The 27939-nt window shown below is 50.8% G+C and overlaps 1 protein-coding gene across 1 annotated transcript in view; it reads right to left on the bottom strand.

Moving 5' to 3' along the window:
- KIF26B (kinesin family member 26B) overlaps positions 1-27417 on the bottom strand; it is a 415887-nt gene extending 388470 nt beyond the window's left edge. Inside the window, 2 exon segments of the mRNA XM_026509553.4 lie at positions 25539-25940; positions 26762-27417. Coding sequence (XP_026365338.4) covers positions 25539-25940; positions 26762-26824 — 465 coding nt within the window. The 5' untranslated portion in view covers positions 26825-27417.
- Between the last annotated feature and the right edge of the window lie 522 nt (positions 27418-27939).

The following is a 27939-nucleotide window of genomic DNA, read 5'->3' as shown; positions in this document are numbered from 1 at the left end:
CACTCACGGGGGCGGCGGGGAGGGACCCAATTTGAGAAAATATAAACATTAAAAATGAGTAAACTCATATTTTGGGGAATTCTTAATGTTGGTCATTAAAACGACCAGAGGACCACCCAACCCTGTGACGAAGGCTGCAAAGAGCTACCCCTCAGGCTCCGCAAAGAGAAAAGGCAGACGAGAGTGTTCGTTGATGGAGAACAGAGCTGGCTTTCAGAGTCATGAGACAACCTGGGGAAGGATGTTTAGATTCACTGAGTCCCAACACAACACGCATCTCTGGATATTGTCCAGACTCTCCCCTCGCTACACCATTCTTGAAGGCTGGAACCACATCTTATCAAGTATCCCCACGGCCCAGCCCACAGCAGGCTCTCCAAAATGCGTGTTGAAGTGACTCTGAATTGGATGATTAGCATAATCCCAGGGAAGCCATACGAAAAAATTGGCTCTGAAAATTAACTGCAGGTTTGAGTGTCTTGGATTCCAATCCAGAATGATATGGTTTCCTGTTCTCCTGGGATATAAATACCCGGAGAAATGTTTACATAAGTGCTCTGGGAAGACTTTCTCGGTGCAAACAAGAGAGGCCTCCAGCAATACAGCTCTATCTACTGTGGCAGTAATGAACTTATGTCAGTCCTTTCGGGTTTAGGAGGAAGAAACCAAAGAGTCACATTTGCTAAAAATCATCTACTATATATTCTACAGCCTCGGTCTGTACCCTGGGAGAGGGGACGTATAGGTGCACGTCCATATTTAATAAGAGAATTCTGAAAAGTTCATTTCAATTACCCCAAGGAGAACCTGCTGTCTAAAGGTAAGCCTCGGATATATGTCGTTTTGTGATGAGAACTGGTACCCCACGCTGGATTTGGTACACAAATGCAGAATTTTAAATACCGGCTCTCTTCTTTTCAGGCAGGAGAAATGACCCCATTGGGTTTTCAGTACTTTCCCCCAAGATTTTAAACTCAAGTGGTGGACGTGTGAGCCAGAGCTTCCCCGGGGAGTGTGTGCACACGGTGTGTCCTCGGGTCCGCAGATCATGATCGGCATGCGCGTGCACAAACACCGAGAGCAGCACCTAAGACCAACCGACGCGCTCCACTATCGCCCAGCTTGCCGGAGGGCTCAGCTCTGTCCGCAGTGTGCCCGAAGTGTTTTGAGACCTGGCCTGGAACTCAGGTTACGAAGTACTGAAGTTCCTCTCCACAGGCTACCACTCAACTTGCTTTTATGTTTCAGGCCTCAGGAGGCAACGTCCTATGAGGTCATTGTGTCTCATGACTTCTATCCTGTGCCACTGGTCTTGGTTTTCGGTAAAAATAAGCCTAGCATCTCACCTCGCCCCCTCACTACCCCAAAAGTTATAGCTGATCCTTGGGGGACTTGGGAGGGAGACCAAAAGTGTGTTTAAGAAAGCTCCTTTGCGGGGCGCCTAGGTAGTGCAGTCCTTAAGCGTCTGCCTTTGGCTCAGGGCGTGATCCCGGCGTTATGGGATCGAGCCCCACGTCAGGTTCCTCCGCTATGAGCCTGCTTCTTCCTCTCCCACTCCCCCTGCTTGTGTTCCCTCTCTCGCTGGCTGTCTCTATCTCTGTCGAATAAATAAATAAAAAATCTTTAAAAAAAAAAAGAAAGAAAGAAAGAAAGAAAGAAAGAAAGAAAGAAAGAAAGAAAGAAAGAAAGAAAGAAAGCTAGCTCCTGTGCCTTTTGCAGGAGGGTGAGGGGCGGGATGTAAAACAAACAAACAAAACAAACACTGAAAGCAAGAATGGAGAGGGAGCTTTATCAAATAACTGTAGGGCAGCACCCAGCAAAACCCTGACCACTGTCTGCCTTTCTGACAGCTTCCCTGGCAAACTGCCCTGGAGCCACGACTTAACTGCGCCATCCCACGAGGTCTCTCTCCAATGGCTCATTTGCTTTGTCACCTGTGATGCTGGTCAAGAGATCAAGCTTTCTTCTGCTTGGTGCCAAGGTCCTGGAGTCCATCTCCCACCTGCGAGTTGCCCGTGTGACCGTTCTCCCTGCCATCCGTCCAAAGACATGTGAGAGATTCGGGCATGATATCCAATCCCGGCCTGTCCACGTGCCAACTCTCACGTCTGTCTCCGCAGTCTCGACTCTTACCCAGCTTGGGATGGCCACTAGGTATGCTGTGTTAGAAAAGAAAGAGCCTGAAAGAAAATCCACACCTATCTTACTGAAACCTGAAGGAGTCTGGGAAAATGTTTTACTGCAGGAAAAGAAGTTCTTAATAAAAAATGGATCATAGACCTAAGTTGAAGTTAAAACTATAAAACTCTTAAAAGAACGTACAAGAATGAATTTTCATGACCACTAGTTGGGCAGTGAATTTTCAGATAAGACCCCAAAAGCACAGCAAGAAGAGAAAACCCGGTAAGCTGGACTTTATCAAAAATAAAACGTTTGTGCTTCACACGACATCATCAAGAAAATGAAAAGATAAGCCACAGACTGGGAGAAAACACCAGCCAATCATATATCTGATAAGGGACTTCTACCCAGAATATATAAAGGACTCTCACAGCTCAGTGACAACAACAAAAAGCCTCAACTAAAAAATGAACAAAAGATTTGATTAGATGTTTCTCCGAAGAAAACCTAAGAATGGTGAACGAGTACGTGAAAAGATGCTGGACCTTACTAGTCATTAGTGAAATGCAGATCAGAACCACAGTGTGACACCACTTCACATCCGCTAGAATCCAGAAGACAGACAATGGAGGGAGGACATCTGATCTGCTGCTGACGGGAGCGGCCACACTGCAAAACAGCTAGGAAGTTTCTCAAAACGTTAAACACAGAGTTACCACATTCAACAGCGATTCCACTCCCAAGTATCAGCCCATGAGAACAGAAAACGCACGTCCTCACGGAGACCGATGCCCAAATGTTCTCAACAGCATTTGGCATCATAGCGCAAAACCGTAAATAAGCCACACAGCCAACCACTGCCGAGCAGGTACCGAGCGTGTATGTCCCCACGACGGAATGCCACTGTGCTCCACGCGACGATGCGGTGAACCCTGACCACATCGTGCTGAGTGAAACCAGTCAGGCACGAAATACCACATACTGTGCGATTTCCATGCATAGGAAATGTCCAGAACAGGCAAATCCACAGAAAAAGAAAGTAGAGCCATGGTTTCCCGGGGCCGAGGGGACGGGTGAATGGGGACGGACTGATAACGGGCACCACATTTCTTTGGGGAGGGACAGAAAGGTTCTAATATTACATGGGGACGATGGTTCCAAATTCTGGGAATATACTAAAAACCCACCAGACTGCACATTCGAAACAGGTGCATTGTATGGCATGTAAATTTTATCTCGGTAAAGTTACTAAAAAACAGAAAAGAATGATCCCACATTCCTTTTTTTTTTCAAGATTTTATTTATTTATTTGACAGAGAGAGAGACAGACAGCCAGCGAGTGAGGGAACACAAGCAGGGGGAGTGCGAGAGGAAGAAGCAGGCTCCCAGCAGAAGAGCCCGATGCGGGACTTGATCCCAGAACCCTGGGATCACGCCCTGAGCCGAAGGCAGACGCTTAACAACTGAGCCACCCAGGCGCCCCTGATCCCACATTCCTGCACATGCACCAGTCTGGCCAACAACGAACAGCCCGTCTCCAAAAAGCAGCACCGCCGGCCCTTGGTGGCCGCCTGCCTCCGTGTCTCACAAAGCCGACACTAGAAGGATCTTGCCAGCTACACGCCCCATCTCATCTTTTCCCTAAAATCATGATTTCCCAAGAAAACCAATCCTCCGAGGAATCCAAAGAAGAAACCAAAACACAAAGTCCTTTCAGCCTGCTGCTAAGTGTCCCTGTGCCTTATAACCCACCCACGTCCACACACACATTCCACGGGTTCTCTCAGAACACAGCCGGGTGGAGCCAGGTGCACTTTCAGCTGGGCTATAATATAATGAAAGAAATCATCACATTCTTCTCTGTTTCTCTTTTCTTTTTTTCTTTACTAGTACATTTTTCTCTCCTGAATTCTCCTGAGCTAATGCGATATGATCTTGAAAATGTACACCATGATGAGATCAAGAGGGGTTGGCAAGAGCCCGCGGGGTAGGCTGGCATCCGAGCTCATCGATAACCTACTTTCACGTGAAAAGAGTCAGGCCCGACCCGTCCTCGGAGCCCAAGCCACCAGGCAACCGAGCCCCTTCTCGGGGTGGGGGGAGGGGGACACTAATTGATGCTCACAAAGCGGGGGGCATCTCGTCCAGGTGATCCATTAGCGGAAACCACCGTAAAAGCCGCAGCAGAGGAGGGGAAATCAGGGTAGAGAGGTTAAACAGCACGAAAGTGATTTAAAGGGAGAGGAGGGAGGGAGTCTGTGTGTGAGGGAGAAAAGGGAACAGAGCGCAGTGCCGAAGGTCCTATGGGAGCGTGCTAAGAAACTGAGGCGGGGCACAGGTCTCCGACTCCCACCGGGCTGAGACCCATCTTACCCCCAGCCGAGGACAAGAGTCTGCTCGCGACTCCAAGGGAGCCCAAATGTGGCTCTGGGCAGGAACGAGTCTGCTCCCGTGGCTGGGGCTGGGTTCTTTCCATGCCCTCCTCTCTCACCACTGCCAGGAACCCGCACAGCGTCCTCAGCCAGAAAGGGTAACCGGGCTCGGGACTGCACCTGCAGGTGTGTGCATTTTTAAAAGTGACACCAGCGCCCTCTCTTCGCTACTCAGCTACGGCCTCCAGCACCTGAAGCTGGAGGCTCCAAAGGAGGACGGAGACAGGAGTCCCTCCCACTCTGAGAACTGGGAAGGATCTGGGGCGCTGGGGCGCCTCCCCGCTTGCCCTGAAGCATCTGTAACGCATCTGAGGACTCATCCATGTACATCCCTTGTCTCCTCTCCTAGTCGATCAACCTCTTGGGACCAAAGTCCGGGTTTCATTTGGTTTGGAAGCTGGAGACTGTAGCACAGAGAGCAGCGCACAAGAGATGCTGCCCAGAGGCTATGCAAGGAATGAATGAGTGAATGAGTGACTTAATGAACCACTGGGCCTTTCTCCTGAGAGCGTTCTCTGGAGGTTTCCAGCACTCCCGAATAACCTAAGCAGGGAGGGCAGAATGGAGAGCTGTTCAATGGGTTCAGAGCTTCAGTCTGGGAAGAGGAGGAAGGCCTGCAGGTGGATGGTGGGAACAGGTGCCCAGCACGGAGGAGCTTCATGCTGGACTGTGCCCTTAAACGTGGTTAACTTGGTGTATTTTACCAGTTAAAAAAGAAAAAGCTTAGAATAAACACCACCAAGAGGCAGCTGACTGATAAGAATCTGATCACCGAAAGGACTGAGAAAAAAGCACTTGAGCTGCATTTCTCCTAATTTGAAATGCAGCCCCAGGGGCGTCTGGGTGGCTCAGCTGGCAGCGCCTCGACTCTTGGTTTCCGCCCAAGTCACGATCTCACGGTTATGAGATCGAGCCCCACGTTGGGTTCCACGTTCAGCGTGGGGTCTGCTCCAGATTCTTTTTCTCTCTCTCAAATAAATAGCTTCTCTAAGGTCAAACTCAGTTATTTGGTTGTACTTTAAAGTTCCAAGCTCCTAATGTAACACCCAGCACATATTAGGTGCTCTAAATATCTCCCGAATGTTCTAGAATCACTTGAAGAAGCAGCTCCAGGGCATAGAAATCGTCATGGTGTCCAGCCTATCTCCTGAAACAGAGCAGGTGGGGTGGGATTTGAGCTCCGTGTGGTCCTCTGCTAAGGGACAAGGCGGTCTCTGCCCAGAAAGTGCCTGGCGCCCTCCTCTCGCAGCCAAAGACACTGCCCCTCTGCACCCCCAGCCAGCCCTCTACCTGTAGCTTTCCCCTTCCTGAGTGGAAACCAAGCCCACAGCAGCTCTCAGGGTGACCCCTCCACCTTTTCTCTAAACAAAAAGCTGCAACTCCCCACACATCATGTCTTTCATTTTCTCAGCCAAAACACATGCCCTGAGGCCATCCAACTCGCCATCGGAAAAACCAGGGTTCAGGAGGTTCAGGAGAGCATTTCTCACATGGTCTCAGGTAAAAGGCCATTTTACTAATCAGAAACAGGCCCAAACTGCCACCACCATTGTCCATCCCCAGAAGATAAGTAAAATCAAAACCAAAAGGCAATGAATCCCAGCCCTCCCCTCATAGAGAGTAGCTCCCCTGAGGCCAGCTCACACAGAGGCCCGGGTGCCGGCGGCCGCCCCTGGCCGCCGCAGCTCCATTGGCCACTCCGATGAGCCACGGGTCAAGTTCAAGTGCACCCACACTAGCCCACGTTCCTCATGACCCCCAACCCAGGAAAAGCTGCAAGGAGGGTTACTTAGCACTGCTCCTTGGTTAAAAGATAGCGTTATCTCAGAGGGATTCAGGGATCCATAAGGGCAGGGTTGTCATTCTGTCAAAAATGGGGGGAATGGGCCACGCTTTTGTGTGTCTTTGCGTAAGTCATAGAAAATGGCCCCCAGAGACCACAGCACTGCTCCCTGAAAACCAGCCCTTCACAGAAGTACCAGTGGTAAATGTTTCATACCAGGTTCTGCTCAGAAGTAAACATCTCCTACAAAAGTCACAGAAAGAATCGTCTGAAATTCAGGGGCGCCCATGGGGCCCAGTCAGTGAAGCATCTGCTTTTGGCTCAGGTCATGATCTTGAGGTCCTGGATCGAGCTCCCACGTCAGGCTTCCTGCTCGGTGGGGAGCCCGCTTGTCCCCCTCCCTCTGCCACTCCCCCCACCGCATGCTGTTTGTCTCTCTCTCAAATAAATAAAATCTTAAAAAAAAAAAAAAAAGATTGTCTGAAATCCAATGGCTCTATCACCCGTGGCCCGTCCTGTCAGCCGTATGCCCCCCACGGCGGCTGAAGGCACAGTGAATAGCAGGAACGACCCCCTGGGTGTCCCTGAAGTCTTATATTGAGCACGAAAGGTGTGAACGAGATTCCCACACCTCTCCGGCCTCTTGGGGAGAGTAGCTGGCGTGGCTTGTTACGCAACACCTGTCAGGGCCTTCGGCTCCTTCCATGCCCTCGGCTGCCAGCCTCGCCACCAAGGGTGGGCAGCTTTAGTCAAAGGGAATTAACAGGGGTGGGTGCGACGACAGCAGGCCCAGAGTTTTTTGGTTCCTGAGGGCAGGCCCAGCTACAGCAAACACACAGGGAAATCGGGGATAGGAGAAAATCCCAGACACCAGCAGGCATGCCAAGAGAAAAGCAAACAAAATCCCAGGCTAGACCTCAAAGATGCGTCTTTCTCAAACGTCTCTGGTCCCCTTCCATAGACTAGGACTTCCCACTTCCTGGTAATTTCTGGTATGGTCTTCGTAGACCATAGATCTATTTCTTCCCAAAGAATTTTTTTTTTTTTAAATAACCCCACTGTCTCACAGGGAATAAAAATGGAGGTACAATTTCACCACTTTCAATATAAAAGCAACATTTCCATGCTTGCGGCTCTACCCTTTCAACTCTAGCTGGGAAGAGAAAACAATTAGAAATAGGACAAACAAAAAGAGGCTTTTGAGGAAACAGGAATACAATAAGAGAGATCTCAGAACTCAGATTACGGCCTCTTTGCTCCTTCCAGATCATAGCTGGACTCAGTGACTCTCTACATCTTGCCACAAAATTATATCTTCTAATTTTTTGTGCGTGTTGTTTTTGGGTTTTTTTTTTCCCCCAAATCTCTACTTGACAGACTCTCAAAGGATCTCAGCCCACGGAAACTGGCCATGGGCTGGTATTTCTGGGCGAGTCATGGAGAACCTCACCGTCAGAAGGCAGGCCGGCCTCCTACTTCATTACCCCCTTTGCAGCTCCCTGTTCTGGGGCTGTGTGTTCAACTCACCACCTCGCTGAGCGCCCCCCGCCACCGTCATGCCCGCAGCATGGGTGACCTACCAGCCACCCCAGCAGAGGGGGCTCAACTGGACCGGAGACCTGGCCAGGAAGTGAGCTTCAGTCTTCTAAGATGGTGTGAGGGCACTGAACAACGGAACCAAGATTTCACCCTTTCTCGAGATTATGGAAAGAAAAATAACCGGTGTCTGAACCCACTGCTTTGTAATTCACGTCTATCTACCGTGTATGTTCACATATAATACACGCGTAGCTTCTCCGCAGACGCGCCCTATATTCCAAGACTGCAGGACTGCATCGCTGGTATTTGTGTATTCACGTAGGCAATGCCTTGTACAAAAATGTCTCCAGAGACTGAAGCCCCACTCTTAGACTTTCCCATGCCTACTTCTCCCCGCTATCTAGCGCCTATGTCACCCTATCCTTCCTCCTTTCTCGGCCCAAACGCACTGCAGTCTGGAGGCGGATTGGCTCCAGCTTGTAACGGGATCTGTAGCCCTTCACCTCCGGGTCACCATCCTGAGTCTGGGCCACCTCTGCAGCATCTGAAAGCAGTTACTGTACCATCGATGGCCCTGCTTCAGACAAAAGCCACTGTTCTAGCTTTTCACCCTGTGGGAAGTCTCAAGCAGGAAAGGCAGTGAGGAATGAGCACGGAGCCACCCAAAGAAACTCCCCATTAGCCAGAGTCCATGAGAATGGTTTGAAGGAGGCCTTTGCAAGAGAAGCCCGGGAGCTTTAGAGTCTGATGTCAAAGCCGTGGCGCGTCCTCTGTGGGCAGGGTCCTCGGGTAAGGGACGCTATGGCCAAATTCCCTTCCCACAAGCTGGGAAGAGTCAGACACCTATAAAACGGCAAGTATCTCATGAACCCCTGAAATCCCATCAACTCACAACAGCAGCGCGCCAGGAAAGAGCAGGCAGGAGTGTGAGGCTCTGAGTGCCCTCACTCGCGACAGCGGTCAGAGCGCCCACGGCCCAGAACAGTGCCCGGCACGGAGCACATGCTGTTCAAACACTTGCTGAACGGGAGCGAAAAAAGGTCACTTGGCCTCTCTATCCTCCTTTCTTCCTCCAGATTGGCAAATGAGGTTAAGATGGATGCCCCTCTATCCAGCCATCACATCCCTGTAAGGAATGTTGCAGAGTCAGGAACCGAGGTGGCAAAGGCCAGTACAGTAACCTGAAAAAAGCAGCTATTTCAATATATATAACATCGTATCCACCTCTCGAATCTTTAAGGTGTCGTCTGGTCCAATTCCAAAAAAGCAATGCCCACAATAACACGCGTTGGCAAATTAGGAAGAGTGATGTTGCCACTGAACTCATTGCTGTCAAGAACCCAAGAGCTCATAAGTCATTTTTTTAGTTTACTGCAAAATGTGCACTATAATTACAGTACTGTATTAAAAGCTATGACGCAGGGGCCACTAACGTGCTGTCCTCAAAAAGATTAATTTGCCAGCCTCAGTGTTCACTCAGCGACGGCCCATTTAAACCTTTCAAACTCTTACAGACGCAAATAAAATGGCTGTTTCTCAGAGGTAAGTGGCAGTGAGGGGCCAGTTCCCCCTTCTCAGGCCCTCGCCTGGCCCCTTTCCTCCCACGGGGGCTCACGGGGAGGTCCCCGTCCTATCCCGGCCCCACAACCACTGCAGGACGTGGGCCCGGGGCCCTCATCTTGCTGAGTTTGCTCGTCTGTGCAATGGGGACAGTAACCCCACCCACTCGTAGATTAAATGTGATGGCACACAATGTGCTAGGGAGGAGGTGGTGGTTGGACCAGCAAATGTTGTCAGGATCAGCCTTCATGAGCCAACGGAGGGAAGTTTCCCTGCCCAGGAAATCCACAGGGACGTCCCTTCCCTTAGATCACTAGTCGTAACACAGTTTACACTGCTGGGGGGGGGGGGGGGGGTAAAGTTACGTAACATAAAATGTTAACCGTTTTTAAATGCACGGTTCAGTGCTGTCAGGCGCACCCCACGTTTGTGCAATCATCACCACCATCCATCTCCAGAACTTGTTTCATTTTCCCAAACGGAAGCTCCTTATCATTAAGCGTCAAGTCTCTAAACCCCTCCCCCGCCACCCTCGCCCCCCTCACCCCCACAACCATCATTCCACACCATTCTGTCTCCATGAATTTGAAAACTCTAAGCACCACCTGTAAGTGGAACCACACAGAATGAGTGCCTTTGGTGACTGGCTTATTTCACTCAGAATAATGTCCTCGAGGTTCATCCACATGGTAGCAGGTGGCCGAATTTCCCTTCTTTTTGGGTATTAAGTAAATATCATGTATAGTAACGTATATGTATTTTATAGATTTCCTTCCATTGTATCTACACCACATTCTGTCTATCCACTCACCCACTGATGGGCCCTTGGGCGGCTCTCACCTCTCCGGTCTGGTGAATGACGCTGGTGTGAGTGGGTGGGCACTGCTATCTTGCTGTTCGACGTGGAATCATCGTTTGTTCAACCTGGCATGTAAAGCTCACGTGGTCATTTAACTTCTTGTGGAGGCAGCGTGGTGGCCCCCCTCTTGGACACTTCACGTCTGGCAATACCGCGATCCTCAGGGCTCCTGCAGCCCCTCTCTGTTCGTGAGATGCCTGGAATACCTCGCCCTCTTCAGCCTCACCCACCAGCTCCTGCTCACTGATTAGCCTCGACGCGGCCATCACCCCTTCTGGAAACCATCTCAGCCCACTCCACAGCCGGCCGTGCCATCCCTTGCAGGGACGCCGCAAAAGGGACGAGGCGGCAGCCAGCACCTGGCCGCCCCCCAGGCTGTGAGGCTCAAGGGCACGGCTGTGTCCTAACCGCCTTTCTGTCCCAGCCCCAAGTCCGGCAACCACACAACTATACAGCAACAGCCAAAGAAATGCTGGCCAGGCACACGAGCCGAGAGACGACAGACGCGGAGCATGAGAGAAGTCGAGAACACACACACTGGCTGCCAGTCATGTGGAATGAATCCTGGGGTCAGGAGGTCACCATCTAGAGAGGCAAGTTTTACTTTTCTCTTCTATAAAATGGCAGTTTGGATGCTAATATTTAGTGAACGCCTACTATGTGCCAGACAAAACACACTGACGAAGCAGTTATTCCTGTTAATGCCATTATACAAGTAAGGAAACTGAGGCAGAAAGCGGCAAGTTCCTCCAAGTCCACAGGGCTGGAGAGCTGGCAAATGACAGAGCCAAGATTCACACCCCAGCGGTCTGGCTGCAGGAACCATGCACTTTTTTTTTTTTTTTTATTAAAGATGTTATTTATTTATTTGAGTGAGACAGAGAGAGACAGCAAGTACGAGCAGGGGGAGGGGCAAAGGGAGAGGGAGAAGCAGGCTTCCCGCTGAGCAGGGAGCCCAACTCGGGACTCCATCCCAGGACCCTGGGATCCTAACCTGAGCCGAAGGCAGACACTTCACTGACTGAGCCACCCAGGACCCAGGCGCCCAGGAACCATGCTCTTAATAGCGAAAGTAACCGAGGGGCACCTGGGTGGCTCAGTCAGTTGAGCATCCGATTTATGGTTTCCACTCAGGTCATGATTTCAGGGTTGTGGGATCAAGCCCCGTGTCCAGCTCTGCACTCAGCAGGGAGTCAGCTTGTGACTCTTCTCCTTCTCTCTAAAAAATAAATAAAACTTTAAAAAAAAAAAAAGCAAAAGTAACCCAAGGCTACATAATCTCTAAGACTCCTTCTGTGCTATAGTTCTAGGATTATAAAATGCTCATGATTCAAAAGGATATTCTAGGTCTCCAGGAGCAGAGGTGACAGAGAACATTAAAAATTTATGGCATTCATTTCAGTCAAGGTATTATATTGAATTTTGCCCTGTGTAAGGATTATAAAGAAGGTTTGGAAAGTTCATGATCCTTCCAAAAAGACACTGATGTGTGCTCTACAACAGAGCAGTGAACACTACTGTGTTTCTTTTCAGCACGAGCATGACCCCATTCATGTCTTGGGAGAAAACCCAGCCCACTTCCTTGCTACTCTGCCCAGAAGGACTTGAAACCGGCCTGGTGAATCTCTCCTCTCACTGCAAACCACGGCATCCAAGCCTTGTAGGGAGCAGGGTTCCTTCACGACCGCAGACCTGCCTCCAGCCTGGATGTGATTGTGTGTGACCATCTCACCAACCAGCAGAGGCAGCGTGGTATCCACAGTGCAGATCAGCTATGAGATGAAGGGAGAAACTGAATCTGGGGGCCCGGTGTCTCGGCGTGTGGCCTTGAGCTTGCCCTCTCGGCTCAGTTCCGACCAGTGAAACCAGGCTTCCTCCCTGGAATACCTGGGACCATTCTGAGCATCCAGTGAGCACCCCCACATTCCGTCATTCTCCAGACCAGAAGTGAGCACAACCCCATTAAATGGAGCAAAACCAAGGTCATAGCAACCCACAGGAAATTCGAGGGCCTCCAAACTAGTCCATCCAGAAACACCTAGACCGGGACCCCCGGGGGAGGGGAGGAGCCACACTCACATTTCATCCCTGTGGATTTCACTCTTGAGGGCAGGAGGCCTTATCAGTGGGCAGGCATCACGCCCCTCCTCCCCATATCCCACCAGGAGCATCCCCTCCTCCGTCAGCCTCTTCCCTCATCCCCCATGATGTTTCCATCATACAGAAGTGGAAAAGGGGAGATTTTTTTTTCCCCCCAAAAGGCCAGAAATCCTTGGAGAGTTCACATATTCAAAAAAAAATATGTCTAGTTGGGGCACAGGTACGAAGTGAAAGGTAAAATTCATAATACAATGACCACGCTCCAGGGCTCAGAGTCCAGAAGACCCACATGGCAAAACAATAAATCCTACTAGAGCCTGATGGAGCCTCAGGAGCCAGAGGTCTTCCAGGTGGACACCTGGCCACCATTCTCTCATCTCCTCCTGACCACCATAAAGGGCCATCGCGGAGAATCACTAATAACAAGGAGTGCTCCATTACAAAAGTAAATTAGCACAAACTAGCACCACAAAAAAGCCCACAGCCAGCAACTTCCTTGCGGGGCGGCCGCCTCCCACAGGAAGCAGAGAGCTTGGTGAGGCATACAAAAACCATGCGTTTGTCTGACACCTGCCACCCCGGCTGCAGAAGTCCTCGTAAAGCCATCCTTGGCGGACTTGCCGCCGTCAGCCCCTTCCTACGCCCTCAAGCTGCCCCATCAGGCAGCCACCCTTCTCTGCTCGGTGCCCTCTGAACGGCATGGCTCACTTCATTAGCTGCCAGGACCTCCGATAAAAGCTCGGGCCGAACAGTGTCTGAATCGTGCGATAGGCTGTCTGCCGTGTGACCAGCTTGCGGACGTCCTCCCGGGCTCCTCCCAAGTGTGCGCACACACACACATTCACACGCACAGCCCAGGCAGGAAAGCCGGCTTAGGAATTCCACCAGGAGTTACCCGAGCGAGTTTAGGGGAAAAGAGCAGGGGAGAAACAAAGGCTCCGATACCTGGGAGCACGATGGAGGAAAACACACAGAGGGTGCGCTGAGCGGCGTTGGGCATGCCCGTGGCGGCGTGTGTCGTCAGCCTCCCCCGGGGCTGGTGCGAGAACAGAGTGCAAGAACGCGGAGGGACAGGTGCACTGCCACTGCTCCTGCCCCCACCTGCGCCGCACCCCAGTGCCAGCCCCGCTCAAGGTACGATGGAGCTCTGCGCTAGTATCTGCGCCCCGGAGCTGTGTTCGGACCACAGCGCACATACAATAGTCTAGTTCAAGGAAGAGTGAGGGGGCATCTCACAGGGAGCAGACAGGATCAAGACAAGCCGGCTTCGTTGTTAGGGGAGAAAATAAAATGGATCATGAACGAACGGACTTTGTCCACCACGCAGCCGGCCACCTGCCCCCTCCTCTGCGGGCCACCCTTCAAAAGGACGGGACTGTTACGCCCAAGTCATGGGCACGGGGCATGTAAATACTGGTCTAAACAATTGTGGCCCTGTCTACATATTCATAGGCGCGGCAGAAAGAAGGGGAATCAAAGGGTTCAGAACAAAGGTTTTAGAAAAAATCTGGATGAGAGTTTTTGAAAGAAAGACAAATGAAATATCTGGAGTTCTGCTGTTCCTGGACTGCTACCCAGGATGAACTCTCCCCAGATTATTTCTAAATCCTAATCAGGGGAGCCTGGGTGGCTCAGCCAGCTAAGTGTCTGCCTTCAGCTCAGGTCATGGTCTCTGGGTCCTGGAATCGAGTCCCACGTCCGGCTCCCTGCTCAGCGGAGAATCTGCTTCTCCCTCTGCCTGTGGCTCCCCCTGCTTGTGCTCGCTCGCGCTCTCGCTCTCTCTCAAATAAATAAATATCTTTAAAATAAATAAATCCTAATCAGTATGACAGTTTTTCCATGTAGAACTACAAGCCATTTCTATATCTAAGGCAATATTTTTTCTCAGACATTCCTTACCCAATTGCTGTTATAAAATCAATTGTCTTTCTGTCTGCCCAAGTTTATTTCTGTGTACAAACACAGACGACAGTAAAGTAAACAGCTTTATTAAGAAACAGGAAGAATCCCGACCGCCCGTTTATGTCCAAACTCCACACACGGGAACATCAGGGATGACGGGCAAACCTGGGGGTCAGGCCTGGCTGGCGGGGGCTGGGAATCCCACAAACGTGGCCACCCAAGGAACAGCTTCAGGCTCTGGGTTTGGACACAAATCCACCTAGGGCCTTGTCAAGCATATCCCTCCGGAATCTGGGAGCAAGGACTGGGCGTCATTGTCTTAGGTTTCCTCTCCGGCTTCTCAGAGACTTGCAGAGACCACCAGCTCCGACACTCATGGTTTACCAAGGAGACGAAACGCAAGCTGGCTAGCTGGCTTGTCGGGGACCCCAGGGCTAGCTAGTGCAGCAGACGAGACAGCCACTGTCTCTTCGTCTAAGGACAGTCTCTTCTCATCTAAACATCTGGGTTTGTAGACAACCCACGATGCCTACCAATCCCCCGCCCCTTTCTTTCCTATTTCTCTTGCCCCTCTCTTGTCCGTGCTCCCCCTTGATCTTACCCCTCCCCTTGCCATCCTTCTCCATCTAGCCCTCAGCCCCATGGCCATGCCCCCTGGCTTGGCAGAGACGGGATGCTCCCATTCCCAGCTGGGGGACGGCGGGGAAGACATTCAAGGCCACCTGGGCAGCCGCCACGCTCAGGACCAGGACGTTCCTCTACAGAAAGGCACACAGCTGAACCAGGCAGCGGATCATTTCTCTTAAACAGTGTGGTTGTTAGCTGCTGCCTGATCAGCGGTGTATTTTCTGTACAACCAGCTGGTGAGATAGCTCAGCAGCTCGGGGTTGTTCTTGGTCTCTTACTCTCAGTAAGTCAGTCTCCTGTTGCCGCAAGAAACCACCATTTAGATGGAACTGGGCGTAGGGAAGCAGTGATCCCATCTCCAAAGACGGCAACTGCTGTAAGAAAGATGGTAGTGTTTCCCGGGAAGTGTAGCTGCTCGTCACTGCTAATTAAAAAAATGGAATCACACCACGGAAAAAAATCTCAAGCTCTTTAAGTTCCCAGAAAAAAAAAAAAAAATGCTGAATTAGCGATTATAACCCTCAGCCATCACTCAGACTGGACGAAGGAGTATCGGAAGCTCACGTTCGTTACCTCTGCGGTGGGAAAGGAGGTTTTAACTATTATTTGCAGTTCGCGCTTTAAAAATAAAGACATTTTGGGGCGCCTGGGTGGCTCCGTTGGTTAAGCATCTGCCTCCAGCTCAGGTCATGATCCCAGGGTCCTGGGATAGAGCCCCGCATTGCACTCCGGGCTCAGCGGGGAGTCTGCTTCTCCTTCTCCCTCTGCCCCTCCCCCACTCGTGTTTTTTCTCTCTCTCTCCCCCTCCTCAAATAAACAAAATCTTTAAAAAAATAGACATTTTGTGCATAAGAACTATCAAAGATTTTAAAACCATGCCGTGGACGGAGAGCTAAAGCTTTTTCCAAGACCTTTTTGTGGTTGGCAACAATATTGAACTCAAACTCCATTAAGTAGAAACGATGAGTCAAAATAGCCCCTTAGCTGCAACATGGCCTATAACACTTAAGATATATTTAGATATAGTTCTGCTAATCAAAAGAATTCACTCTACCCCAGAGCCTTCTGATATGTTAACCCCCACGGCAGCACAGGAATATCGACCCTTTCTGGGTAAGAGTTTACAAGAACGCTCGGAGAGCTGAAACGTGTGCGGGAAATACCGCTGGGGGGGCGGGTCTCTATTTCCAGACTTCTCCACAAGGTCTGGTCGGAATCGATGCGATAGGATCAGCAAAACATAACTGCAAAGAAAACCGTCTGCGAAAGACAACACTGGATGGGAAGGCAGATAAGCCCAAATTCCTGGTGCTGCCCAGATCGGCAACATCGCCTGCGCCCCCACTGGGAGAAGTGTGCTCTCCACTCGGGAGTGAGAATGCTAAACACGGCGTCTGCCAAGCTCCCTGGAGGGCCTCTGAGACGGGCAGGGCTCGAAGAAGGGATTTCCATCTGTGACAAGGAATCTCACGCCATATTCATGGCATCTCAACGAAAAGGAGTGGCTGTTTTCATCAACTGAGCTCTCCCAAATTTTTTGTGCAGTCACTCTACAAAGGAATGAATGAGCGCATTATCTGCTTGGAGGTGAAGACAGAAAAGGAGATGAGCTCATTGGCTCCATATTCTCTGACTGCTGCTTTTGCATTTTGCTGTCAGACCTCCAGCAAGAGGAAGGAAGGAAGGAAGGAAGGAAGGAAGGAAGGAAGGAAGGAAGGAAGGAAGGAAGGAAGGAAGGAAGGAAGGGGAGAAGAGGGAGGAGTGGGGGGAGGGCGGAAGGAAGCAGGGTTTTCATAAAACTTACCTTCCTAGAGAAAGTCATTGGAATAAAAACAGAAAGTGAAGGCTGAATATTATCTCACCTGTTTCACAGACCCTCATAACAACCCCGGTGGGATCCTATCACCACCACCACTGAAAGAAGGAGCATGACTGAGTTCAGAGAGGCTGTGCCCAAGGTCGCACACACTTAGTGACATAACCTGATTTTGCACCCTAGTTTGCTGACCCCAGATCTTCCTTTTTAAGGTCCTAAGAGCCTCAAAAGTGGATCTCTCTTAACCTCTTAGTGTCGTCCATGACTCAAATGCTACCTCCGATGCCCTCGCCTCTCCACCCACTCCTGGACACACGGTCATTGCCTGCCTTCCTCCTCCTTCTAACAAAGATCCCCAGTGATCTCTGATTTGCAGAATCAAGGGAAACCCCCGCCCTTACCTCCTGGATCTCTCTGAGCTATCTGAACTTTGCCTCCCTCTGAAGCTTGCTCCTCTCTGCTTCCGTGACTCCACTTTCTCCGAGTTTCCTCCCCTTCTCCTGGCTTCTCCTGGTCTTCTCTCCCTGGCTCCTCAGGCTGCCTGGCCTTCAATGTCCCTGGTCCCACAGCTCCACGCTCTGCTCGCTGCCCACAGCCTTACTCTACAGAGAGAGCTCACCCTCCGGGGATCCGCCACCCTCTCCATGCCAACATCCGCCAGACCCACATCTCCAGCTCTGAATCCCACGGGGACCCACCAGAACATTCCACTTCAAGCCCTACAGGGCCCAGACAATTTTATTACCCACAACCATCTTCGTAAATCAGACCCACAAGAACGCAAGCCCTATCCCCTCCCGTACTCTCCATCTCAATTAATGGAGAGCGTGTCTTGCTTGTCCTGGCCTGAAATCGGGGAGAGCCCTCATCCTTCTCCTCTCCCTCTGCCCCATACCCCCATGGGTTTTCTACATACAATATCCGTCTGGTCCAAGCTGCCACCCCTTAGCTCAGGCCTGCATCCTCCATCCCCCAGGGCATGGTGAGGGGCCTGCTCATGGGCTCCCCAACACTGCTCTTCAACCCACCTTCCCCCCACTGTCACGGCAACCTGTCATAACTGCGTATCTGATCACCTCGTTGCCTTCCCCAGCGCCCATCAACAGCTGCCCAGGGCCTACAGGGTCCTAGGAGACTCTCCAGCTGCAACGCCACTCATCCTAACCCCGGCCACCTTCCCAGTGCGTCGCTCACCCATGCACACGCTGCGCTATGGTAACTTGCATCCCTGCATCTCCCCAGAGGGTACTGAGCGTGCACGACCTTCTTGTGCGTCTGTCTGCCGTTCCCTCCGGCTGGATGCCGATGCTGCCCTGCGCACCATGAGCCGAACTCCCAGCCACCTGCTGAAGGAGCTCTGGCCTCCCCTCTGCTCCCTGGCAGCCCGCCTGGCCTGTGGTCCAGCACTTCCAGCACTGTTCTCCAACTCCAGCTCCTTGTTGGTTTCTAAACTAGACTGGGAGTTGCTCCAGGGCAGGAATTTTCATCTTTTTTGTACCCTGGTTACAACGTGGCAGAGCACTGCAGCTCATACACGAGCAGGAATCAAAAATGCTTCTGGGCATATGAATACGACAGCAAAGACAGTAAATAAAATACTAACACAACCAATCCACAGCATATTTTTAAAAATACATTGTGACCAAGTGGAGTTTATCATGGGAATGTGAGAATGGCTCATTATTAGGAAATCAGCAATAATTCACAATATTAATAGATCTAAGGAGAAAAATCATATGATCATCTCCCTAAAGACTGAAAACATATTTGGCAAAACATTATACCCTGATTAAAAACACGAAATAAAATAGGAATTGATGGATACTTCCTTAATTCGTAAAACTTATATGCACACCTCAGTCCAAAAGCCGACATCTTCCTTAATGGGGAAAACCGTTCACGTGTCAACTATACCAACACCACTGAACACGGTAAAGGAGGCATGAATCAAGGTGACAAAGAAGAGAAAACCATTAAAGGAATAAGAATAGCAAAGGAAAAGAGTAATGATATCTCTACTTGTATCAGATAAATTCTTTCGGAAATTTCAATTTCAAAAATTCTTTTTGGAGATTTCAAGAGTACCAATTTTAAAACTAATGAACACATTAATAGAATTTAAAAAATAGGCTATAAAGTTAATATATAAATCAACATCCTTCTTATATACAAACAGTTATCAGTTAGAAGATGAAAGTGAAGAGCTCATTTACAATAGCAATAAAAGATACAGTGCCTAAGAGTAAATTTAACAAGAAATGCACAAAGTCTACAGGAGAAAAACCCTTGAAAATTGCTAAAAAGTAGATTTGTTCGAATGAAGTAACATTCCACACGCTTGGGAAAGATTCAACATCATAAAGATGCCCAATGTCCCCCAGGTTAACATATAAATTTAACATGGTTCCAATTAAAATAATTATTTTCTGGAGTTAGGCAAGTTGATTCTAAAGTTCATATGGGAAAACAGGAAGAATAACCAGGAAACTCCCAGAAAGGAAAGGAGCAGTTTAGGAGAGGGAGGGCTAGCCCTACCAAATATTAAAGCTTACTACAAAGATTCTGTACTTAAGATAGTGTGGGGGCGCCTGGGTGGCTCAGCTGGTTGGGCTTCCAACTTGGTTCTGGCTCAGGTCGGGATCTCGAGGTGGTGGGACTGAGCCCCACATCAGGCTCCACACTCGTCACGGAGTCTGCTTCCGATTCTCTCTCCCTCTCCCTCCCCTCTCTACCCTCCCCCCAACGCATGCACATGCACTCTCTCTCTAAAGTAAATAAAGATCTAAAAAAATAAAATAGTGTGGAACTGGCACATGACGAGACAGATAAATAGCACATAGCAGAAGGTCCAGAGATAGACCCAAGTCCAACTGAAAAGTTGGTTTATGATAATGATGGTATCTCAGCTCAGTGGGGGGAAGATGGATGTTTTAATAAAGGGTCTGGTGACAACTACAGACATTTAGAAAAAAAATAAAATTGATATGTACCTTTCATTATACATAACTTCCCAGTGGATCAGACATCTAAATATTTAAAAGGAAGCCATAAAAATACTCAAAGAAAACAGAGGGAAGTCCTTTGAAACCTAGAAGTGATAGGCAGACAGCCTTTGTAATCATGACTTGAAATCCAATTTTCTTAGATGGGTTCTGGGGCATCCCAAAGAGGGCAGTAAGCAGGATGATGGATAAAAACTGATTCAGTATTTTTATAAACTTTTTTTTTAAGTAGGCTCCACACCCAGCGTGGAGCCCAACACAGGGCTTGAACTCACAACCCTAAGACCAAGAACTGAGCTGAGATCAAGAGTTGGACACCTAATCGACTGAGCCACGGAGGTACCCTTTGACAAACATTTTTAACGTAATTTAGGAATACGGGTTTATTCCCTGGCCTTTGGCACCTATTCAAATACGCTCTACGAGATTTGGGACTGGTGCATGTAGGTATGATAGATGGCGGGAACACATCGAAACCTGCTTCTTTGCCACAGTAAGCCCATACAGGAGGTTATTAAAAAAAAAGAGTTAAAGAAAAGATGCTGTGGTCAGCCCATGGCTCAAGACACTAAAAAGGAAATCAGTTTGGATTCCTGAAAAGAGACCGGGAACCCTGACAGACAGACGCCAGCCAACTTGCAACCTTTGCCAGGACGAAACAGAGCTGAAGTCTGGTAGCCCTACGGACCTGGCACCAAGACATTCCCCTGGAGGACTCTTCCCCTTAGGAGGTCAGCGCAGGGTCCCCCACCCCAACAGTGGTTTCCAGAAAGGGCAGGCAACAGAGGAGTCTCAAGTGAGTGAACAGAAAGATGAGGAAGTTCCTTTCCCCCTGTGTTACATTCCAGCCAAGAAAATCACTCAGCTCACCATCCTGACATTTTTTCCCACCCCCTCCCCAAAAGTGATGCTACCCTCTGTGAGCCCAGGAAAAAATAATCCTAAGTCTCTCTCTCAAGGTGGAGGGGGGGTGGTCTCCCACTCACACAGTTATCCTAACGTGACCCAAAGGGCTTTGGGGTGGAAAGCTTCCTTGGGTTTCTCTGTTCCTTGTGTCTTTACTCACGCTTCCTTTTCGTGACCTGAACCATATCAATCACTTGGAATTCCCAGGTAGAGAAACCGGGATCATCTTCACTTTGCTACAGGAGATCTAATGCATGGGGGGAGGGGGGCATCTCCAAGTACGGTGCCCAGCACGTACTAAGGCCAATACCTGCTAGCCATTTATAATCATCATCATTACCACCATCATTACGATTAGCTGATGAATGGTGCGATCTGTGAGATGCCAAAGAGCAACTCACATTGCCTAAATTTTATTGACATAAACCTTCCAGTTGCTAACAAATTACTAGCCTCAGCCATTTAAAAATCACATTTCTAATGCAATAATCCTATCTGCAATGCGTGTGGAAGACATTACTACAGCCCAGGGATTTTTACAAAGTGAATTAAGTCACTATAAAAACTGACCATGTTGGTTCACGATTAAAAGTCTGGTGGACTGAAATGCCATCATTCCATGGCTTGCTAAGCCCAAAGGAAGAGATTACCACTCACGTGTCTCTACTGGGAATGTTTTTAGAATCCCTAAAATGTTTCTGAAATGTTCTCATTACTGATTTTATCTATTAGCTGATCTTGCATCAAAAATATTTCTGAAACAGAAAAGATTCAAATAATGTATTCTGAAAATCACCATGTGTTCTTAAAAAGATTTCAGATAAACGCCTCTCATAATTAATAAGCATTTAAAATGCAATATATCTTGTATCTATAAAAAATCATACCATGGCTCCTGGAAGAACTTTTCCATAGAGTTATTTTTTTCGTACCCGTTTCAGAGCTGGGAAAATACAGAAATACACACACACACATATTCCCCAAGTCTAGACTTACTTGGGCTTTGGCTATTTAGAGTCTACGTTTGGTGTTTTTAAACCCCTCTGACACATTCCTTTCTTTCTTCTCTGTGATTCCTGGCCACCCTTCTCAGTGCGGCTGGCTAAGCTTCCTGATATTTCTGGGGCATAAATGGACCCAGAATACCTGACTGAGAAAAAATCAGGTAAGAATGTTCTGGACCTTTTTTTTTTTTTTTTTACATAAAAGATTTTCTTGTATTGATATGGAAATGAACAGATGCCTGAGACCCATCTCCAACCTGGAACATTTCTGCCCACTCCAGGGAATTCTTTGGGCTGATGTTTCTTAGGGCTTACACTGTCAATTCAAAAGTTCTGCTATCAGGATGATCGAGGATAGCCCCGAAATGGGAGATTCGTTCCTTGGCCCTTATTTCTGCTTGGTGCCTTGACTGTGTGTAAAACAGGGAAGACACTCACGCCAGTGGGTCCGAAATGGTTTTATATTTACACATTGGAACGCTACCATGGGCAAAAGGACTGTGTTTACTGCAAATCCCAACACTTTACAAATCAACATTCTTTTATTTGACCCTTCTACTTACCAGTCCTAGAAAAAGACATGATATAAACCCAGTGGGTACTTTTTTTTATCGACGGAGGTAATAAAAGTCAATCCAAATGCTTTACACTCTGCCACCAGGCACAGGTCTTTACTCACCCAGGTAAGCTGTTATTTGAAGGGACAAATCCAGAGTATCAACAGGTGCGCGAGCTCACAGGTGCCACTGCTACACTCCAGATTCCGTGCTATTCCTCAATCTGCCTCCACTCCCTGCCTCTTTCCAGAAACCTCACACTCAATGCACGGAAAACCAAACCCATTATCGCTCTTCCCTCTGAGCCACTCCCAAAATGCATCTCCTCCTGTTTCCTGCCTCAGTTAACACCAACCCCACCCGGCACAGTTACCTGACCTAGAAACCTCTAGGAGTCCTGCTGCCTTTTGCCCTGAAGCCTGGGTCTCCTGCAGTCACGTGACTCCTAAGAGCACTCAGAATAGGGCGGTCACTCCTCAGGCCACCAGAGCCACTGTCTAACTGCTGGGACCGGCCAGACACCCCTAATGGGCTCGCCAGCCCTTCACGTCCTCTCCTTAACCAACTGGGGGAAGACAAAACTGGGGGGATTCAATAGGGCTTGCTACCTACAAATGAGCGCCTGGTGAGGACTCCTACAGCTGTACGATATTTGGAAAATGTACTGATGAAATTAGAAACCGAGAGTGGATAATGTTTTATGAGAAAACCTCTAACTCTATAAAACATAAATCTAAAAGGATCTCGGCTAATTAATAATCATCAACAACCCCACATCTTTCTCCAAAGAAACTTATAAATACGGACAAAAACGGATCTACTCAAGGTCACAAAATACATCAGCAGTGGAGAAAGAACTAAAACCAAAACCATCCTAAAATCGTAAGATTCCCGGATGTGCCATTCTGCCTCTGACTTCTAAATATCCACCTAGGAGACTTTTAATACCGCCTAGAAGGGTTTAGTACTCCGTTTAAGAAAATATTTCCCAAATACCGTTAAGCGTCTTAAGTGAATTACAATGATTTTTTTTTTCTAATTATTCCTCAAGAACATGCCTTTATCTTCTAGACTCTAACCCTCCAGGGCAAAGTGCATAATGGAGTCACACTGGCATCTCTTGGGCTAATGAAACTTAACTCTTTTGGTGCCTGAGGGCTACAGAGGTCCAGAGCTTGCGCATAAATCCAGCCCTGGGAAGAAGGTCCATGGGCCTCCATCCATCATGCTCAAGAGAACACAGCATGTGTTTCCTTAAAGTACTGCAGGCTTTAAAAGGGGAATGGAAATTGTACCTCATCTGAGGGTACCGATGCTTTAAAAAGAAGGGGGGAAAAGCGGAACTTTTATTATTATTATTCCGAGAGACACGCGGAAGATTTGTAGTTAAAATTGAGGCCCCGTACCTCATGACGAACACTGAACCAATCTGGCTAAGCCTTGTGCACCCTGGCAACTGTGGCACTGGGTGATACCGATGTGTGCCTGCAAGTGATTCCGTGTGACTCTCCCCACGACTGACCACCCTCCCGCAGACATGCCTGGGCAACTTCAAGTTGGTGCAGAGCACTGAGGTTCAGAGATCCCTCATCAGTCCCCCAGGGTCACTTTAATTTCATCACGTAAAGAAAATTGGCAAATATATTGAATTGCCTCCTGTAACACCGGGAATGGATTTTCCAGGTGCTTCCAACAAAACCCCAATCGGCTTTGCCACCTGAGTCCACAAGGCAGGAGGAATGCGTTTGAATCTCAAACATTTGTTTCTTCTTCCTATAGGTTTCCTTGCCCTCCTCCATTTGAATGAAAAGAGTAGATTTTGATTTACCTTTGCACACAGGAGCACTCAACAACAACAGCAACAAGCTCTTATAAGAACAGGTCCTCAAGAATGTTCTAGAATGCTTTGGTAGATTGCAACTTACTAGGATTGCCACCTATCAGATGATACCTTTAAGAACCAAGGCTTTTCAACATTTAGCAGACTGTCTAGTCTAGTTGTACCATCTCACAGCGCCCCACGCTCTTCTTCTCAAGCACTCACGGCAAATGGGAACAAATTACGAATTGTGCATTTTGTGGTCAACGTTTGTATCCCCTATTAGAATATAAGCTCCATGTGGACAAGGATTGTAGATACCGGTTATTTCGTTGCTGTGCCTGACACAGTGCCCTGAATGCCACAGGAAATCAGAGACTAAATTGATAAATGATCAAAAGAGGAAATAAATGTGTGAGTGATGTAGTGTTAAATTGGAGAATATAGAATGCAAGTAGGAAATAAGCTTTTAGATTTCCTGAGATTGTTCTCGGGGAGTCTGGACAGAGTTACTATCAAACTACAAAAATGGCATCCTGACAACAATCCACAAGTTAATTATTCTTGAGATAAATTTGGGATTCATAAAACCAATTCTCTGGGTGGTAATCTTCCACACGTAAAATTTTCACAACTTCTGTGGGTATTTGTTTAATTTAACCCTTGCCTATGAAAACATTCATGTGTATGAATTTGGATAAGCCGATGAGGCAAGCAGATGCAGTTGCTGCTAAATTTCACGACTCAAAATCACAGTATTTCATTTCAGAAGTCACAGAAATATAAATCAGAAAATGCCACTGAGCAGTGTCAGAAACCCCCACAGCTATGCACTCTGTTTTCTCAATATTTCTCTCCAACCACTGATAAAAACTCTTTGAAGTGGAAGAGTAAATATTGTCGTTTGATAGTACTTGGACCCAACAGTGCAAACACAATTGCATTGTGTTCCACTCCGAGGGCTCCCGCACACACCACGCCGCAGCGTTGCCATGGAGGGGCGGCCGTGCTCCGCGCTGGAGCAGCCGCGAGGCAGCCCCGCTCCCGGGTGCTCCCACCCCTAATCGTCCTCCCGCGGACATGCCGGCTCGCTTTTCCCACTCCCACGGGCCTGTTCGGAAGGATCACGGGTGGCGCTGGGGAGGGGACTCCATGGCGCCGGCCAGCAGGGCCCGTGCGACGCAGAGATGAAGCCCCCGAGAGCAGGTGCCGGCTGTCCCTGGACCTGCCGTCCCGCAACGGCTGGCAGCGCGCGGGCACAGGGTTTGCGGGGAGGGCGCCCCGCGCAGGTCCAACAGCAGGTCCCGGCCGGTGCAGCGAGCACAGCGGGCTAACCGTTAGGAGTAGAGGGCAGCGGGACGGATGAGCTGGCGTATACCCAGTGGGCGGAGAGGCCTGCGCGCACCTCCCGGATCCGTGCCCCGGGGCCGCCTGGCGAGGGCTCCCCCCACCCCGGGCCCCTCCGGGCGCCGCCCGCCCAGGCCTCCTCCGCCTGCCCCGCGCGGGCTCACCTTGCCGGGGAAGGGCCCCGGGAGGAGCAGCTTCAGCGCCTGCCTCTTCAGCTCCACCAGGCGGGCGTTGCAGTTCTCGCACCAGACGCCGCGGTCCGAGCCGGGGGAGGAGCCGCCGCCGCTGCCCGAGCCCGGGGAGCCGGTGCCGAAGCCCGGCGAGCCGCCCAGGGAGCCCGGCGAGCTGGTGCCGATGCCTGGGGAGGCGGGGCCCGGGGAGCCCGTGAAGGAGCTCGGGGACGAGGTGCCCGAGCCGGGGGACGGGGTCCCCGACGAGCCGAGCGCCGAACCCGCGCCCTCGGGGGTGGGCCTGCTGCCGGCGCGCGACTCCTCGTACGCTTTCCGGTACCAGCTCTCGGGGGAAAAGGGTGCCGCGGGCTTGGTAGGCGAGCAGACTTCATTCACCTGCGGAGGAGACGTGCAGAGTCAGGGGCCGCAGGGCGGCGGGCTTCCGCGCCCCCGGTGGGCCGGGCCGGGGGGGTGCCCTCCCGCAGGCTGGGGATCCGCGCGCCGCCGAGGGCCCGGCCGAGCGCCAAGGGGCGCGCGTTCGGGACCGCTCCGAACCCTGCGGCCGAATCTGCCTACATCTGCCCCGTTAATCGTCCTTTAGTGGGTTCCGGCTTCCCGGGCGCCGGCGGACTCCTCCCCGGGTCGGGAGGAGAGGGCCCGCTCAGGGGCTTCCCAGGGTTTCTGCAGCGGGACCCATACAGTCAGCGCCCCGCGCTTTTTAACCCGACACCCATCCCAGAAAAAGCCCAAGTTCAAGATGCTGGAAGACGCTATGCTGGGGGCGGGGGTGGGGTGGGGGGCATCTGGATTTTTATTCATTCGGGGTACAGCCCTCCGGATCCTGAAGGTAAATGCAAGGCTCTCCCGGCTCCAGGGCAATGACCCCGAGGAACGGCAGCAAATTCATGGACACCCCCCTCCCATTTGGCTTAACTCTGCCTGGAAGTGCACCAATGCCGCAAAAGTTAGGGGTGCGGGGACCGCCAGGAACGCGAGGACTGAGAAAATTGCGAGGGCCAGGCGAGTGTGCGGACGTCCTCGCCGGCGGACCCGCCTGCGTGCACGCACGCCCAGCCCGCCCGGCGGAGGCGCCTCTGCAGCGGCAGGAGAGCTCGGGGTCGCCCTGAGGGGCCGCCCGGCGCCGGGAAAGGGGGACTCCGGCCGGGGGGCGGGGGGGCCCGGTAACTCGCCTCCGCATTGTACCGGTCACAACTTACCCCGTATTTCTTGCCCCTGCTGGAGACCGCCAGCCTCTCTTTATTCCCAGCTACCGAATTCATGGTGGCTTTTCCAGAGGAGAGTGTCTCAATGTTCCACCAACGCTACATGCAAAAGGTCTTCCAACCCAGAAGGGTCCCCCCGTTGTCGGGGGCTGCCTCTTGGACCTCAAGTCAAGGTTTCTTACTTGGGGGTGGGGGCGAGAATCAGAGCAAATGCAGCCCAGAAGTAATAGCACTAATTTGCAGAACGGGTTGGAGTGGCTGGTTTATTCTTCTCTTCGAATAATGCTTTTCCTCATCCTCTTCTGCCTCCTCCAGTCACACGTTCTCTTTTCACGGTCACAACCAGGTAATTGGCATTTTCCTCAGCCAAGTGGGTCCGTTTGCCTCCACGAGGGGAGCGAGGAGGGCAGCCAGGCACACGCCGCTGCGGAGAAGGTGGGCGAGCCCTCGCCGCGCCTCGCCTCCCGCCGGCGAGCCGGCGCTGGGAACTTGCCTCCTTCACGGAGCTCGGTAACTGAGTTCAAAGAAATTCTCCCAAAATATAAAGATCCAGACTCGGGGAGGAGCCTCGGCGTGTCGCGGAGCCAATATCCGCCAGCCCGCTCGGCCTGACAGTTGCGCGAGCGCAGGGAGAGGCGGCTCGGCGTGGCCCGGGCGCCGCGGCGGTCAGCGCGCGCGTGTGCGCCCCGGCTCAGCGCGGAGCCTCGGGAACAGCCGCCCCGCCGCCCGGGAGCCCGCCGTCTGGCTGCCGCCGCCGCGCCGGCCGGGATCCATTTTATGTTGCGGCGCGCCCGCCTGACAGCGCGAGGCGAGCGCCGGGGGGGGCGGGGGTCGTAAATCTCGCCCCTTGCGGCGAAGTTACTGGAGAGCGGCCCGCGGCCAGGGCCCCAATGAAACGCCACTGCGCGAGCCTGGCGCGGAGGGGCAGCGCCAAGCGAAAGGGCTGGACCGAAATGCGCCCGAGCCTCCCCGCCCCCAAGTTCTTTCTCTTCCTGGCAAGGCTTGCAGTTCTGCCTTTGAAACGCCGTGTAAAAGGGACTGAGTCACAAACAAGTCCACAAACATGCCGGGTCCTCCCCCCGCCCTTTGTTCTCCTAGACCTGCCCGGCAAACCTTTTCTGGAATCGCTCTACCAACCCCCGGCCGGCCGGGGGCGGGGGGAGGGGGCACCC

This window comes from Ursus arctos, unplaced genomic scaffold (genome assembly GCF_023065955.2).
Source record: "Ursus arctos isolate Adak ecotype North America unplaced genomic scaffold, UrsArc2.0 scaffold_2, whole genome shotgun sequence".
Classification (NCBI taxonomy): Eukaryota; Metazoa; Chordata; class Mammalia; order Carnivora; family Ursidae; genus Ursus; species Ursus arctos.
This window is presented reverse-complemented; position numbering and strand designations above follow the sequence as displayed.